Below are 18,313 nucleotides of genomic sequence, written 5' to 3' on the forward strand. Positions count from 1 at the left end.
AATGATTAATACTACTTGGCAAAATCAATGTATGCCGGCTGCTTGGAAGAAAGGGTTGGTTAAACTTCTTCCCAAGAAGCCCATTTGTGAGTCCTTAGCTGATTGGAGGCCCATTACTTTAATGCCGGTAATATACAAGATCATCACCGAAATGGTGGTTGATTGGATAAAGGAATATTTACATCATGGCCTGCACCCAGCACAGTATGGCTTTATTCCATGACGCCATATTACTGATAACATTGCAAATGCTTATATTGGAATTGAGTATGCCAACTATACAGAGCAGGATGTGCTTATATTGCAGGTAGATATTGTAAAGGCATTTGACACCATTCAATGGGACTTCATAGCTCAGACCATGCACGCTTTGGGATTTGGTCAAAAATTACAGCATGTTATCTTTTGGCTTTATCAGAATAGCAAAGCTGCATGCATTCTCTCTGGATATTTATCAGAATCGTGGACACTTAAACGTTCAGTTTGACAAGGTTGCCCTCTTGGTGCTATTTTGTATGCTATAGCCACGAATCCAATGCTTCAATATATTGATCATTTGGTGGTGACAAATATATTACATGGGCTGGAAATTCCTGCAAGTCGCACATTGGTTGCTCAGGCTTATGCAGATGATTCTTTCTTCATGCCAAAAAAACTCCAAGTGATCTTTCTTCACTAATGCAAGCTCTTTCTTTGTATGGACTGGCCAGCATGCTGGCCTTCATATTAATTTTCAGAAATCCCGTTTGTTGCCTTTGCATACCCAGGATTGGCAAAGGTTTCTATGGCCGGGGGAAATTGTTCCACCAACTCAATTGATACGTCACTTTGGATATCCTTTAGGTTGGAGCGTTACCCGTCGCCAACAGATTGACTGGGTTCTTGCTAAATTGAAGCAAAACTGGAATATTGTAAATTGGCTACTTGGTCGTTGCATGTTAGACTTCGCATTGTTCAGTCTATTTTGGTAGCTTATATTCAGTTCTATCTGCCATTGATTTTTTTCACTAAGAAGGATTTGTCTTCCTGCATGCCCACCATTATGGAAATTTTATAGCGGTCAAAGCATGGCAAGAAAAGCTTGCGGATTCTTCTAGTACAGAGATTGTGCTTGCCCAAATTGCATGGAGGGTTGAATATTCTTAATATACATGTGCACATTTTAGCTCATGAAGGCAAGATGATGCTTTAGTTTCTTCAAGATGATCAGCCTTGGGCGGCTATGATGCGTTCCTTATTGGTTCACATCACTACTCCTACATTTGGTTTTTAGCAACCCACACAGTGGGATTTTCTTCTGGGCTGTATTGAAGGCAAATTCAAAGGTTGCCCTATGGTCTCTTAGATGTTTTTTGATCGAAAACATATTCTTTGACACTTGGCATGGAATGGAAGAGACTCTTTACATGGTAACTCTTTGCGAGTAGAGAGCATCCATTGGTCACGGGCTTTCTCTACTCCCTTGGCTTTGCAGGAGCCTCGACGCTCTTACTTTCTTAATTCAAAAGGGATTGCAGTTGTTGCAGATGCTATCAATGATGATGGCATTATCTTATCTTTCCCTTTGGCTGCTGCAAAATATGGTTTGGGCATGCACTATCATCCAATATGGCAGGTCATTTCTCGAATGATTCCCCCATTTCAGCCAGTACCGCCATTGGAGTTTCGAGACAGGCTTCAAGATTGGACTCTTCTTCCTTTATATTCTTCTATTCGTCCTTTGAAGCTGTCTCATATCACAATCTCTTCTCTATGTAAAGTTTTGTTATCACCACCTTGGGTGTCAGACAAAGCTAATCAGATTTGGGCATTGCATTGTCCACTCAAATGGTGGAGAAAGAGATTAAAGTAGATTTGGCACTCTAAGCTTCCTTTATGCCAACATGTCTTTTTATGGCGTGTTCTGCTGGGGGTTGTACCGTTAGGACAGCTTTTATCTTGTAGACGTATTGCTCCTGCTATTTGTCATCGGTGTTGAGCTCCCCGGGAATCAGTATCTCATATCTTTTGGAATTGCTCTGAGACACATAATTTCTTGGGTATTGTTCGCCATGTCACAACATGCAATGGTTGGATTGAAGCACCTTTTATAATAGTCTTTTGTTGCCATATTTGTCGTGTTTGCTCTCCATAAAGGTGTAATGTCATGAACATTGGGAGGTTTCACTTGAAAGGCATGACATAGTTATGTCGTTAAATATCTCATTTGTAGACTTGCCGTCTAGGATAATGTTCCCATCTTGACCCTCAGTGTTTTGGTGAATGCACATTATGCGAGGGGAGAAGTCTAGAGATGCACATGTGCGTCTTAATATAAGATGTGGGGGTGAGTCATGACTTGTGACCCAAGGTCACAAACACTCTCTCTAGATTATTAGAGACTTGACACACATACACACACTCTCTCTCTTTCTGGGTCTATAATAATGGGCGAGTCTTTGGTGATCCAATATTTTCTACTTTTGTCTTTTTCTGTTGTTCCTTGCAACAATCGCTCTTCGATTTGCAAACTCACTGCATAGATCAGGATGTATATTTGTCCTACATGGACACCTTTGCTTGATGTACTATTTTCGATTACCAGTTTTTTTCTGGCTAGCTATATTATAATATAGAGCAATCAAAGATTTCACAAAAAAAAAGTGTGTGTGAGAGTGAAAGCTACTTGGTAATATAAAGCTTCGAAATTCAACAATAGCTGTTGGGTTGGAGAAAATTTCCTCATTTGTTTTCTTGGAAAAGGTTTTTACTATATGAGATGTATTGATGTGGAAATAGTATATCATTTGGTCAGTACGGCAAGAGTTCATGGCTGTCTGAGGGGGAGGTCCGCTCACTTCTGGAGGTGTTACCGGAGGCCTAAGGCCACTGATGCGTAGACCTATGACGCAACTCTACCTCAGCTGCACTACACTGCGTGATGCGTGAACCTATGACACAACACTAGTCGAAGATGCTACGGAGTGCTGAGTACTACTGAGTACTAGAACAGAAAGAACAAACCCAGAAAGGAGATAAGAAGGAACAACGCTAATAACAGATAACGGAGAAAGCGGTAGACAAGAACACAACAAGAACAAGTGATCATAGAAGGAAGAGATCCTCATACACTAGCCTCTCTGAACAGATCTCTGAACAGAGATCAGAGATCACTCATCCACAACAATGCAACAGTAGCAATACACCATAACAATGCAACAGGCGAGCTCATAGCTCTAGCCTCTCTCCTTCTCACTCTCAATCCCCGTACAATGATGAATGCCTCCCCATCCCCCTCATCTCCCATCTTCACCCTCGCCTTTCGGATGGGAAAGCCCCTCCCTCTCTCCTATTGGTTGTCCCCTCATCCTTAGCCATCGCGCTGGTGAGTCTCTTCATGTCTCCTGCAAGAGCCAACTTGCGCTGAGTTGGTGTTGTAACTACTTCATGTGCACCGCCTGCAGCCACCTTGTATCTCCACCTTGTATTTGACACAAGGCATCGCCAGATGAACATCTATGCCACCAATGAGTCAGGTCTATAGAGGTTGGCAGAGCATGACTGTGCGACATGAAGACCCTTGACGCATGACCATGTGCCTGGGTGATATGTCCTTCTGATGACTATGTCCCCATGTGACTATGCCATCTGGTGACCATGTACTTGTGTCATCTTGTGACCATGTCATCGCCATGACTTGTGTCATCCCCTAACTTGTGTCATCCTTGTGACCATGTCATCCCCTCACTAATTGCTGGACATAGCTGGTCCTGCATGATCTCGGTATAACAATGGCGCAGGTTTCTTTGCATATGCTATGCCTTGGGATCCTCTTTTTGACCCAGCAAAGAACCTCATGCATTTCTATCCTGTATGGTCACTCTCAAATCCTTGCCCGTACCTTTGCTCCCGCATATCTCCTCTATTACAGCTCTTTTGGGCAGAGTCCTGCATCTTCCCAAGCAGGATTTTTTGATTTTGAGCAGGGACATCCGAGTCTGTGTCTTGTGGAACATGGATCAGGCCATACCTTCATGTTTAGATCTTGATTTTGGTACGACCCATCCTTTTCGCATTTTATTAAAATCTGCTTCCTTCCCCAATGCGTGTTACAAATGCAAGCAGGTTGGTCATTTTTCTCTCTATTGCCCTACATCCGCAAGTCATTCGAATTGTGTAAAAGGTGTTTTACCCCTCCCTCAGGTTTCTATTCCTCTCCAGTGCAAAAAGTTGGAACAACCCAAGCTTAAAAGAGAATGGAGATGGGTGAACACTCAAGGGAAAGATTCAATTACACTGTCAAATCCTTTCCACACTCTTTCTTGCCAGGATACCCTTATGCCAGACCCTTAGTTGCAGAAGTCTCACCTGCCTCCTATTGATGATCCTTCTTCCTCCAATGCTTCCACTTCTTCCAGTGTTGTTATCTCTAATCTTCGGGAGCCTAAATTGCAGTTACATGTGGATATATCTCCCTCAGATATAGTTCTTGATGGTCATGAGGATTAGAAGGTGGATTTGAAACAACAGGACACACAGTTGGATCTCTCTCCTTCCGATATAGTTGATAATGATATAGTGGAAAAGCCGGTGGATTTGAGAGTGCAAAATACTCAGGATGCTTCTCCTCCCCCAAAAAGTACTTTTATGATTGAGAATATGCATCCTATGTTGCAACAGGTTTTTGACCCAGTGATTCAACGGTTCCGTCTTCTTGCTTTTGTAAAAAAGAATCACAAAGGTCAAAAGAAATTACATTTTATCGATGGCATTACTACACTCAATGCTTTTTTGGTACAACAGAGGATCACTTTGGAGGATATTGTCACGTCTCCTGGAGGCTTGTAAATTCATATTTTCCTCCTTTTGGAGTTTTTTGGTAAATTCCCTAGTGACTTTTCAACTTTTTCAGTTTTCAGTTGACCTCCTGGCTTATCCCAGGGGCCTTTTTTCAATTTTGTACTTCATGGTGGGTTTTCACCTCTTCTGAGGTTTCACACAGAGAAATATATGATTTCACTAAAAAAAAGTGTGTGTGTGATAGATTACCTTGTGGTTGTTGATGCCTTGCATGGTTTAGAGATATATCGCAGAAAGCCCATGCTTGCACAAGCTTATGCGGATGATTCCTTCTTCACCCCAAAAAATACTGAGCAGGATCTTTTGCAACTTATGAGTGCTCTATCTTTGTATGGATTAGCTGCTGGTTTGTAGGTAAATTTTTAAATCTCAAAGCTTCTACCTTTACATGCTAAAGACTGGCATTCCTCTCTATGGCCTAGGGGAATTGTATTGTCCAACCAGCTTGTTCGGCCTCTAGGTTATCCATTGGGCTAGATGGTTACTCGCCGGCAACAAACAGATTGGGTGCTTGAAAATCTTAAAAAGAAGCTGGAATATTGGAAGCTAGCCACCTGGCCACTACATGTTCGTCACCGTATTTTGCTATCCATTTTAGTTGCTTACAGGCACCCGTCCTCTGTCATCGGATAATATAACAGTGGCCAGTTTGTATAGGGTTTTGATGCCTCCAACTTGGATTTCAGATCGGGGAAATCAGATCTGGTCTATGCATCTTCGTGCCAAGTGGTGGTGCAAAAGATTGCGACAACTTTGATGCTGTAAATTGCCTCTTCGCCGACAGGTGTTTCTATGGTGGGTGATGTTAGAGGTTATTCCATTTGGTCAACTCCTAGCACAATGACATATTGCTCTCGCTGTTTGTCACACAGATGTTTGGCTCCTAGGGAATCCTTGTTCTATTTCTTTTGGCACTGCCTTGTCGCTAGATTCCTATTGCTTCCTTTGGCATTAGAAAGGGCTCAAATTTTGGCCCTCTTTTGCTGTGCCTCATCATGTTCATTTCCAGCGCCGCTATATGTTCATAGTTCTTGCCTAACCCCATTCAATTCACACGTCTATTTTTATTTCATATCCCACCTTTCATAAATTCACCCCTGAGTTTCAAGCGTTCAGCTTTGCTTATATCCCACCTCTGCAGCACCTATTTCCTTTTATTATTCTTCCCTCTTTTCAACCAGTTCTGAGTGCTCCCTTTTAGCTTTGCCAGGTTTAGTTTGCTTTCCTTTTACAGGCTTTGTGTGTTTCAGTTATAAGTGTGTGTACTAGGTGGTGTGTATGTCAAAACGGCTGCAGCCTCCATAGACAAAACTTACACCAGGGAGAAATCCTTACAGGACAAAAGGTGAGGATATGGATAACCCTGTTAAAGCCTCGCATGAACATCAGGTGGTCTTTGATGTTATGCATGGTTTGAAGACACGATGAAAGATTGGATGGAGCCTGCCCCCACTGTTGGATGTGGGGGAAAGAAAGAAAGAAAGAAAGTGTATTATTGTCCACTAAAGGCCAAAATGGGCCCATGGGACATCAAGAACTCTGCATACAAGATAGCACAAAATCAACGTGCCACAAAGAAGAGGCATCGTCGAATATCATCTAAGTGCTACGCAATACAATGCAAGTGAAAGTACATAATGTCAAATCTGAGCCTAAATACAAAGTAAACTAGATGCAAGGAAACCGCCCCTGGGTGCAAAATGGGGGGATGAGTACAATATGCCAATGCCAAGATACAAGTCCAGGTGTCACGGAGTCTGAGAACCAAAATAATACTGGAAATCCTGTCCATCGACTCTGCCTCCTGCTATGAGAGTACAAATCTGAGCAAAGGTGAGGTGAGCGGCTGGTGGGGCGAGATCTCCATGAGTAAGTCTCCTCCGAAAAGCTGCCATCATCCTAGATCGTCTGGAGATGAAGCGACGAGTACGTCCCCTATGTAACAAGATCCTGCGGCGTCTACAAACCATCTCATATGTACATCCACAGGGTGGAGGCATGTCTCCTGTGTGAGCTCTGACCTCCTCGTGCTCCTCTTGGTCTCTGTCCTCTGGTATAGCGTGTGCTTGAGCTCTATCAGGCTGGGCTCTATCACGCTCCGGTCTGTGCTGATGGTCTCTGAGGTAGTCTCGTCGAAGCATAGTGGCCTCCCTGACATAAAGAGCTAGGCAATGCTGATCCTCGTAGTCCATCACTCGTGAGAGAGGTCCAAAGCCATCCGTGAAGAGACAGTGGAATCTACCTCTGAGCTCATAATATAGCGGGCATCTGCAAATGAAGTGCTCCTCTGACTCCACCTCTCCCATGGTGCAACAAGGGCAGATCCTGGTCTCTCGGCCTAGTCGCCGTCCATCCTCCATGCGTCGCATCCTACCAGCCTCTATCTCGAGCTGATGCGAAGAGACTCTAAGCTGGTCAAGGGCAATCCTCAGTGAGTGGGACATGTGGATACCTGTATAGCCTAGTGGAATGACAAATCCATCCTCTGAGATCCGAAGGAAGTGGTCACGATATGTGGCCATCTTCGTCGGAAGCTGCGTGGGATAAATCCAAGTGCGCTACGTATGAAGCTGCAGCAAGTCTGCTCTCGTGACCTGGCTAAGCTCGTGGCGAGTCAACTCGAGATGAGGGGCATCTATGCTGTATCGGAAGGGAGGCAGTCTATCCATGTCTAGTCCAAGAGATGTGAGCCACCTAGTGAGTCTGAAGTACCAGCAGTATCGGGCCCCAGATCGTGCCAACTCCATAGAAGATGCAAGTGCTAACCATGGCAACCGAGCTCTGCCTGCTGCTGAGTCTCCAAACTCCCTAACCCTATGCAAATACATGACCGACTGAAACGCTGCATCCAATGCAAGGGGAGTAGCTCCAAACTCTGCTAGCATGATCTCGTGCGGAACTGTAGCCTTGGCCCTAATGAGCCGAGAGAACATGATGATCTGTAACCTCTCTACTCGTCTCCAATCTGCAGCGCCGAGGTCTCCTGCCCAGAAAGGAGCTGCATACATCGCAGCTGGTCTCACCAATGTATCAAAAAGCAAGGATTTCGTATCGGGATGCTGAAAGTGGGACTGAAAACACTGACGCTCAAGATGAGCCAACGAAGCATACCCTTTACTAATCCTATCTCGTGCTACATATGTCATGGTAAAAACCGGTCCCCTGAAAACTGCCCCCAAATAAGTGTACTCTCTAACAAGCTCAATGGGCTGTCCGTCATATGTGAAGCAAAACTCATCCGTGCTATAAATACGATCAGAGGTGTTGAAAACCATAACCTTGGTCTTGCCAAGGTTTACGGTCAACCCCCTGTCCTGGCAAAACCTATGGAGTGCCTCAATATGTGCCTGGAGACCCTGAGCAGTAGAGGAAACGAGAACCACATCGTCCGCATACAGGAGGATAGGAATGGAGGATCCTGAGAGAGTAGAGCCCACACCGCCTGTCATCTGTATAAACATCTCTAGCTCATCAATATATAATCCAAAGAGAGTAGGAGAGAGCGGGCAACCCTGCTTCACCCCAATCGTGCTGCATACCTCCTCTGAGAGCCCCTCACGTGTCCGAACCCGACCAGTGACCCTCTCATACAAAGCCATGATAGCCCACTGTATCTCTCCACTGAAGCCCATCTGGCGAATCCTCTGAAACAATATGAATCGCGGAACTGTGTCAAATGCCTTCCTGACGTCCACGAAGCAACAATAAAGCCGTTGCCTTCGTGACTTCGCCTCCTCTACCAGTGCCCTGAGTGTGAGGATGTGGTCAAGTGTCGAATGATCCCTGCGAAATCCAGCCTGCCCTCTGGCTCTGAGTCCTGTCATCTCGGCATGGTCATTTATACAGCTTTCCAAAACTGATGCATAGATCTTGGCCATAACGTGGCCAATCATGATGGTCCTGTGATTCGACGGCTCTATAGGGTCCCCCGACTTGTGGATAGGTACTATGGTATTGCCTAACCAGGACTGTGGTAGGCCTGTACAAACAGACTCATTGAAGAGACGGGAAAGAACAAAATCTAAGGCATCAATCCCATGGATCACATACTCCGCTTGCAATCCATCATGATCCTTAGCTCTCCCGTTCTTCAATCGGTGGACTGCTGCACGGACACTCTCTGGTGTGAAGAGACTAGATGAAGCTGGCCTAGGGGAATGGGATAAATCGATGGCTGGCTGATCTGGAACATCGTATAGAGCTGAAGTGTATGTTGACCAGACACGTGGATCTGTGAGGGGGCTCTGAGACTTCCAGCAGAGGAATTTTCTCCAGAATTCCTTGGAGTCACAGCTGAAAAGCAAGCTTCTCAGCTGCTCCTCATTCCGGGCTAGAAATTGGCGTTTCTTGCGCCTAACCAACCACTTGTAGTCTCTCTTGGTTTCGGCAAGGAGGGGAGACTTCTCCTTGGTCTCAAGGTGAAGTTTCCTGCGGAGTTCCTTACACTCCTCGTCATACCAACCGTTGCAAGGAACAAGACCAACCGGTGGGGGACTAGACGAATGACATGTGGCAGGGAACGACATGTGAGCGGCAGAAACGAGTGAAGTATGTACAAGTTCCCACCGGTCCTGCGTGGATGATAGAGCATCTAATAGATGAAGACGGAGTAGGCGGCTGAGATTCTGGCTATATACATCATCGAACTGGTGGTCGAAATGAACCTCGTAATAGGGTTGGCGGTCATGATAACGAGGGGGGGGTGGGTCATGGGAGACATTAGTCAAAGTAAAGTGGATGAGTGCATGGTCGGCAGAGGGCATGAAGGGGCTAACAGTAAGGCTATGGATGGAAGGGACTAGAGTCGGGGGACCTATGATGTAGTCGATCACGCTAGTACCACGCCGAGAAGCAGAAGAGAATGTAGGCATGGAAGACTGTGGCCACCTGTACAAGCCGTTATAAATGACCATACTGTGCGAGGTGAGGAGCTCCAGTAACTGACGTCCCTGATCTGTGGGCTGTACTGTGCAGTCTGATGAAGTCCGACAGAGGCTATCATCGTGAAATGCTGGGAGTATGACCGAATCCTCCATGTAGTCATAAGTGAGGGCCTGTCTGTCTGAGGTCCTCGCGTTGAAGTCTCCTAAAAGGATGACTTCTCCGCGATGTGAAAAATCTGCAATGTCCGCTGAGAGATCCTCAAATATGGACTGGCCTGGTCCAGTGGAAGAATAGATCGACTGCGCCGGGGGGAAGTAGCAAACTGCAATAAAAAGATCTCGCTGAGGGGCTCTGCGGCAGATGCGTACCCACAAGAATCGGGCATGTGAATGCGCTCTCTCCACTGTGATGATCCGATCGAGATGCTCTCTGTACAAAATGGCCACTCCTCCAGATCCTCTCACTCCAAATGTTCGGGTGTGCTGCCTGAAGGCAGATCTCCATGTATACCCTGTCACTTGTGGCAAAGGTCTCTCTGGACTCTCGTGTGTCTCCGTGAAAAAGATGATATCTCTCCCAAAGAATGCCCCCCGTAGATTGCCTGGCTGTGCTGTAAAAGAACCATTGCAGGTCCATACAGCGATGCGTAGACTATCTGACGGGTGGTGTGTCCCATGGGCCTTGTCCCATCAAGCGGTCGTAGCAGGAGGTGGAGGTGGGGCTATATCTGCTGGTCTGTCATCTCTAAGCACTGTGGGAGCACGCCTCAAAGTGCCTGTGATGAGTCTGCCATCCCTGATCACTGCCCACTTGCCCTGAGCTCGGGCTGCATCTCTCTGAGGCATGAGCGCCTTGCGCTCCTCAACCTGTATCTGAGTCAGATCCTCGTCCATGGAAATCTGTGGGTGGTCTCTGAGTGTCCCTCTCCTCCTGAGGGCAGCTAGACGTGCCTGGGCATCTCTGAATCTGATAATGAGGGGCTGCTCTCTAGTTCGATCCCTCCCGACTCTATATGATCCTACTATGCCATGATCCTATACTCCCAGTGTCTGAGAGACAAAGGTCACAGCCTATGTCATCGTGGACTCTGTCGCCGAGGGCAAGATACCACGAATGCGAATGTTGAGGGCCTTTGTGGCCCTCTGCTGTGACTCGGCCAATGTAGCTGATACAGTCGATCTCTGAGGCTGTGATGGCTGACGGCGGATGACATCCACCCACTCTGTGGCTCTCTGGACCTCTGTCTGAAGGGAGGTCAAACGCTCCTCAACCGTTGCTACTGCTGTAGTGGGAGATGTGTCTATGTGCTGAACGCGAGTCTCGATCTGCTGCACTCGCTCTGTGTGTCCATGAATCTCTCCAGCAAGAGTCCTATGAGTCGCCTGTAAGACCTGAAGATCTGTCCTAATAGACAAGATCTCTCGATCCTGCTGTGTCACTCGATCAACAAGAGATGCAACCTGAGCTGTAAGTAGAGAAATGGTCTCGTCCTTCCTGTGAAGCATCTGAAGGGCAGCTCGGAGGTGGGTCTCAAAGTGCTGAAGCTCTGGTAGGATGTGGCGGCAAGGACAAACAGCACAAGGCATGGAAGGAGAAAGAAAGGGAGAAAGGGGGGAAACCGGTAAGGTGGGTAGCGGGGATGAAGGAGAAGGCTGGAAAGGGGGAGAGAAAGCGGGTACCGGGGATGGAGAGGAGGGGATGGGTAAAGTCTGTAGAGAGGATGAGGAGGAGGGAGCCTTCGGCAAAGTAGGTAAAATAGGCAACAAAGGGGGGGAAGAGGTGACAGAGGGCTGTGAGAGGGGGAGCAAAAAGGGTGGAGAAGGGGTAGGAGAAGAAGGAGCCTGAGAGGGGAGGGGTGAAAAAAACTGCGGGTACAAAGTAGCTATGGGCGGAAGATGAGATAATGGAGCTGAAACCGGTGTACCTGCGACTGGGAGTGCGGCAAGTGCGGGCACTGCGCTGGGCGGAAGATGAGATAGTGGAGCTGAAACCGGTGTACCTGCGACTGGGAGTGCGGCAAGTGCAGGCACTGCGCTGTCCTTTGAAGAAGATGCAAGTCCTCTTCTACTATAGTGCAGCATATCGGACGTGGCGGCCATTGATGTTGCTGCTGTTGCTGCTTCTGTAACATGCTCGACGGTGTCGGCCATGTTTAATTACGGGAAACTGGCAACATTGAAAAGCGGGAGATGGCGAGCGCTACCAATGTGCAATGAGAGAGAGAGAGAGAGAGAGAGAGAGAGAGAGAGAGAGAGAAAGAGAAGAGAGATTTAAAATTAAAAAAGAAAAGTTTTTATTTTTAATTTATTTATTAAAAACAAAAAGGGGGGGGGGTCGGGGCTGCAAGTGCGAGGGGGGGCGGGGGGGTGAGAGGAGGGGCGCGGGGGGGTTGACCGAGGGGGTGAGCGGGAGGGTTTAGGGAGGGGGGTGAGCGGGGCGGCTACGGGGGCTGAGCGGAGGGGTGAAGGGGGGGGGTTCCAAGGGGTGAGCGGGGGGGCAGCGGAGGGGTGAGAGGAGGGGTGCAAGGGGTGAGAGGAGGGGCTGAGCGGGTGAGGGGAGGCTGAGCGGGTGAGGGAGGCTGAGCGAGGGGTGAGCGGGGGGGCTGAGCGGGTGAGGGAGGGGCTGAGCGGGGGGCTGAGCGGGGGAGGGACGGAGAGAGAGAGACGAAAAGAAAGAGAGAAAGGCAGCGGGGGGCTGAGCGAGGGGTGAGCGGGAGAGGCTGAGCGGGTGAGGGAGAGAGGGAGAGGGGGCTCGCGAGGGGAGGGAGACCTAGGGAAGGACAAAAATGAACCTCCAGTCTCGCGCGCGATAGAAGACGGAATCGATTGTAGCTAAAGCACAACACGGTTACAAGAAACTGCAGCTTGCAAAGAGGGAAAAACAGAATTTTGGCTTTGATGCGATAGCTCGAGCTCTCTTCCTCAATGCGATATCGTTCACGGGCGTGCCTGGCTTCAAGAAGAAGGAAATCTTCCGGCGATACAACCTCCGCAATTCTCAAAATTCTCTTCCGTGTGCGAGATTACGCCTTCTAGTAGCACCTTGACGAGTCCCCAGAAAGTCGCAGCTTCTTGAGGGAGGAGGCAGCGTGCAGGGGGTAGCGAAGGGGAGAGAGGGTGGGGGAGCAGCAGGTCGGGGAGGGAGGAGGCAGCAAGGAGGGGAGGGAGGGGGCAGCAAGGAGGGGAGCAGGAAGGGCAGCAGGAGGAGCGGGGAGCAGCAGCAGCAGAGAGGGAGATTGTTGACTCGGCTCAAGTATATGCAAGGAATGTAGTCATTATTTTGTTTCCAAGCCGCATGCTAATTGCTGCCTATGTTGGCAATTGGTTGACCTAGGCTTTGGGGACTGTTTTGTACAGAAAATGCACTATGCAGCCAAGGTTTGGTTTATGTTACACTCAGAAATGGAAACTCGTCACAGCCTGATGTAGTGGCTTTGCAAGAGCACAATCAGCATGTATGCAAGCCAGAAAGGACACTTTGCTGGTTACGACATCTTTTATGCGGGAGAACATTTATTTTCTGGAGTGGCTTTTTTAGTGAATTATGCTCTTCAGCCTGCTATGGCTTTAAATGATATTGAAGGCAGATGGATCATTATGTAGTCTCTTGGCCAGGGGGAGATACTTGAGTTTATGCACTTCAAGGCTCTCACCGTAGAGCATTGATTTTGAGAGGCTATGCAATGGTATCCTTAGAGGTAGCATGCTTTCATTTGTGGGGATTTTAATAATGCATCCCAACAAGGAGATACTACTTTGGTACCACCTATATGTTGGCCTCCGGACATCAACATTGGTCTCAACTAATACTCCAGCTGAGCATTGCCGACTTTTGGAAGGAATCAAAGCCTATGCTTCCAGGCTATACTTTTTTGCACAATGCACAATCTTCTTATCGAGCACGGTTGGATCGTTGGTATATGGCCAATGTGCATCAGTAGATGCTCTTACTTGCAAATTGTGGGTGCATTATGCTTTCCTACATTTGGGTCATGCTCCGTTATGGCTCAAGTTGTCCTTTCATGAGATGCCAAATGACAGGTTGCCAAATAAAAGACTCCTTATAGTCAACAATATTTATTCGGAGTGCGATGTATATAAGGAAATGGTACGTGATGCCATTGCACCTCTTTGGGAACAATTCCTGATTGATGTTGATTATGCATAGAATGGTTGTGCCACTTGAACGCAGTGTGTAATTCGTGAGTATGGGAAGAATTACACGCGTGACCTAAGGGAGGCAGTTGGTATGACCAAAATAGATCGTCAAACTTAGACAGAATTGAGTCACATGCGGGATTTATCTCACTTTGAGAGTAAATGTCTATGTTAGGCTAGCACTTCTTACAATGCAATGACCACAGAAAAATTGACAAATGGGAAACTAAGGTTTAAGCAAAGGGCTTTCTTTTGACAAGGGCTATTCATCTAAATAAAATTTCAAAAGTCTCTACTATAAGAGGCAATCTGAAAACATCTACGAATTTTTGACACGTCACGGGGCACAACTTGCTCAATTTTGTGTGTATTCACTTTGCTCAAGAGTGTGGGCATCTGGACTTCCACTCACATGAGGTACTGACAGCACGATAGGAGCTTCTACAGCATGTCTGTCCTATTATGTCTCTTGCATAAGCTATGCAGCTTGAGGCATCTTTCAAAGAAGGGAACTGACTGATGCAATAAAATCATGTGGAAAATGGCAGTCTTCGGGTTGGGATGATCTCATTTTAGAGTTTTCTCTTGTGTACTAGGATGCCCTCCTTCTTGTTTTATTACATATGATGAATTATGCTTGGCAAAATCAGGAAATGCAAGATGCTTGGAAAAAAGTGTTGGTCAAACTGCTCCCTAAGCTGAATCATATGCTGATTGGAGACCCACTACACTAATGCCTGTCATTTATAAGGTGGTTGCTAAAATGGTGGTTAATCGATGATTCCTGCATGATGTTGTGCATCCTAACCAATATGGGTTCATTCCTCGTACACATATCATGAATAATGTTGTTGGGATAGAATATGCAAAGTACACTCAGCAAGAATGTACTTTTGCTTGCAAGTTGACATTGCTAAAGTTTTGATACTGTACAATGGGATTTCATCTCGCAGACCATGCAATTTTTAGGATTTGGGGGGATGCTGGAATTTATGGAAAGATAAAAACCATAGAGTCTTTGGTGATCCAACTTCATGCAAGTATCATTTCTTCCGGATGTCACCGTGGCAATAGTTCCTTGATTGTCATCGTGCTCATTAGATAGATTATTTTGCATACTTGTCTTACAATGCTATTTTCTGATGTGGTAATCGCATGTTCTTGATCTGGGGACTGCTCTTTGTAATATAAAGCTACATAGATTTCACTAAAAGATAAAGTGTGTGTGTGTGTGCACGCATGCGTGTGCACACACAGTATTTGTTTCAACATATTTAGTCCCAATTTTAGGAGCCTTGATATAATGATTCGAATCGAACAAAAACCCCCCCATCTCCCCCGTCCCCCCCCCTCCCAACCCCTCCCTTTACACCCTTGTAAAAGCTAGAGAATTCCTAAACTCTTAAAGTTTTCAAATTTGATGTATGGACTTCTAATTCTTATAGACACTCTTAGAGTTACTGTTAATTCATTTAAAATTTAAAAGTGGGAACATATCTAACACGACTTGGCTATGAATTATGGAGTCTTGTGTCACCCTGTAGTGTATAAACACCACAAATGCTTGGCTTATCTAACACAAGCTGGCTATCAATTATGGGTCTTTAGGAGTCTTGTATTTTAAAGTGGGAATCACCCTGCAGTGTATAAACACCACAGATGCTTGGCATATTCTTGCTTGCCCACTTGTCTAAAGTGAATTTAAGCTGCTTTGTTAATATGCAAAGGGTAATTGAAAGACCACTAGAATAGGACATGCATTTTGCCCTTGGGTTAGCTTCCTCAGTTGAGTATAGTGATCATATGTGGTTTGACCAAATTATCTCATCTTGCCAAAGCAGCATAAATGTCTTTCTATCTCTGTGTTGCAGGTTGTAAGGCTAAAGCAATCCCTGCAGTTGTATGGTCGGATTCTGCGTGCTGATGGAAAGTTTAATAACTGGCAGGAGGTAAATATTAATGGTTTGAACAAGAAGTAGAAGCGATATTTATGTCATTCCTATGTTGAAAGCTACTTGCTGATAGGCTGATGTTTGTTCTGAAGGTTGAAAGCCTGTGTCAGAGAGATCCTGAAGAACTGGCTCTTCGGCTTGCTGGCAGAGGAGCAGTTTCTGCAGCATTGGAAGTGGCTGAGAGCTATAAACTTAGAGAGGAACTGCGACGAGAACTGCAAGGTCGTCAGCTGGTGAAGTTGTTAACTTCAGATCCAATCAATGGTGGAGGTCCAGCAGAAGCCTTAAGATTTCTTGGATCTTTGCATGTTCCTCAGGATGCTCTCCCTGTGGCAATGGCTGCCATGGAGCAGCTTCCTAATTTGCAGTCAAAGCAATTACTGGTAATACTAGACTTAGGGTTCTGGTTTACATGAAGGATTTGTAATCTTGTTTTGACATCCATTTGGATAGAGATGGTGTTTATGAATACACCTTTCCTAAAGCAAGTATCTGTATAGGTCCATTTCTTCCTGAAGAGGCGCATAGGCATGTTGTCCGATGGGGAACTTAGTCATTTGCATAAGCTGGCTTTGGGATTACGTATGCTGGGCGCTTTACCACTACCTTGGCAGCAACGGTGTTCTACGTTACATCAGCACCCACAACTTATCTTGGAAACATTGCTTATGTGGAAACAACTGCAGGTGGCTGCAGAGGTATGTTGGAGAATTCCAAATATGTCTTGCTGGCATCTTCTAACACATTTATGGATATGGAAATTTGTATTGAAAATTGAATTACATACATTTTGTTGATTTTTTAAAAATGGTTTGATGTCTATTTAAGAGAAAAGTTAAATTGAAGATGCTACTTGAAAGTTTTGTATCTTTTCTCTCCTCCATCCCACGTATTGTTTCTTATTTTCCTGTTTTTTCCCTGGGGCCAACGGGGAGGGGGGGTTATATAAGTGGCCCCCTCTAATTATTGGAGAGAGTACTTAATAGCATTGCTGACAGAAGTTGTGTATGTGCAGCTGTTACATGCATTTCCCTCTCTTAGAGATGACAATCTTATCCTCATGTATGCTGCCAAGGCCATAAGTGTTAGTACCTATCCAAATTCTGAGCGCAGGTCATCCCTTTCTGCAGGAGCTAGCAAGCCTTCTAACCGCTTCATTTCATCTGGAAGGAACAACACTGGCAATAGCATGTCAAACTTGCAGAGGGATGCTCGGCGAGCATTTTCATGGACATCAAGGGACAGTGGGAACAAGATCATCCCTAAAGAGATGAATAGGAAACGGAAAAGTACTGCACTTTCTCCATCACAAAAGGCTGCATGGGATGCAATGACTGGAGTCCATGAGGAAAGGATGCATGCTTTGACTCAGGATAGTCTCGAACGGCTTACACCTGTTACTATGACAGAAGGTTGGGTACTCACAGGTGATCCTGTAAAGGATGATGCCGTGCGAAGCACCCATCGTTATGAAAGTGCTCCTTGCATCACCTTGTTTAAGGTAAGAAACAGGAATTGTAAATGGCATCTGGCTATTGAATATTCCACTTTGAAAAAGTATTTAATGTGATTGAAATTTCATGCTACCATCACTAAATTTAGAGCTAACAGGTTCCTTACTCTTCTCTGTAGTCTCTTCTTGCATTATGTTCTTCCAAAGCAGTTGCTGTGAAAGCTGCTGTTCGTATCTGCATAAAGCAGATGTACCGGATCCTGAACTCAGAACAGCTCCCATTACATGCTTCTTCAGAGACAATTGAACGAGCATTTCATGCTACAGAGGCATTTGTACAGGTCTGAAGAAGCCATGCTCGTCAAATGCAATTGTTTTTAAAAAAAATTGTGAATCTAACGACCAAGTTTTGCAGCTAGCATTAATCAAGTTCACAGATTTGTTTCCTTTTATTGCTGAATGTAAAATATCTTAATGTCTGTGCTTGCGTTTTCTAGGTTTTGCTACATGCAAAGGTGCAGCTAAGGAAATTATTGGGTAGCTCAGAATCTCTAATGACTGGGGAGGTAATTAAAGAGAGTGGCCATGGATCAAGTGATATTGATAGCACCGAATTGAATGGAAAAAGTGCAAGCCTTGATAGCGAGTTGTCAGAAGACCTCTCTGAGCTTCTTTTTCAGGTGGATGATTGGTTAAATCGAGCAGAGCTATTGCAAAGTTTAATTGGCTCTGGTGTGATGGCATCACTAGACGATGTAGTGGACAAAGTTGTTGCAGAGCGCCTCCGTGATAGGCTGATTGCCGGTGAGCGATACAACATGGCTGTCTATTGTTGTACAAAATGCAAGGTTTGAGCTCTTGCTTTAGAACCTGTTTACTCCTTAAAGACAAAAGGTATCTTAGCATAAACAGGATGATTTTTTTTTTGAAGTGCAGGTTACTGGTTTTTTCTTCAGAAACTGAGAACTGCGCTCTAAATATTGCGTGTTAAATTCACAAATAAGCTTTTCAACTGCATTTTCAAGTTC

The 18,313-nt window shown here is 45.8% G+C and overlaps 1 protein-coding gene across 1 annotated transcript in view; it reads left to right on the forward strand.

The window, feature by feature from the left end:
* Positions 1-18,313, forward strand: part of LOC147885227 (zinc finger FYVE domain protein) — a 246,996-nt gene that overhangs the window by 153,839 nt on the left and 74,844 nt on the right. The window contains exons 19-24 of the mRNA XM_087397706.1: positions 15,752-15,829; positions 15,925-16,215; positions 16,333-16,530; positions 16,848-17,333; positions 17,465-17,626; positions 17,783-18,133. Coding sequence (XP_087253832.1) covers positions 15,752-15,829; positions 15,925-16,215; positions 16,333-16,530; positions 16,848-17,333; positions 17,465-17,626; positions 17,783-18,133 — 1,566 coding nt within the window. The remainder of the gene's footprint in view (positions 1-15,751; positions 15,830-15,924; positions 16,216-16,332; positions 16,531-16,847; positions 17,334-17,464; positions 17,627-17,782; positions 18,134-18,313) is intronic.

This window comes from Dipteris shenzhenensis, chromosome 26, assembly GCF_047967505.1.
Source record: "Dipteris shenzhenensis isolate YYH24624 ecotype China chromosome 26, Dip_SZ_1.0, whole genome shotgun sequence".
Taxonomy (NCBI): domain Eukaryota; kingdom Viridiplantae; phylum Streptophyta; class Polypodiopsida; order Gleicheniales; family Dipteridaceae; genus Dipteris; species Dipteris shenzhenensis.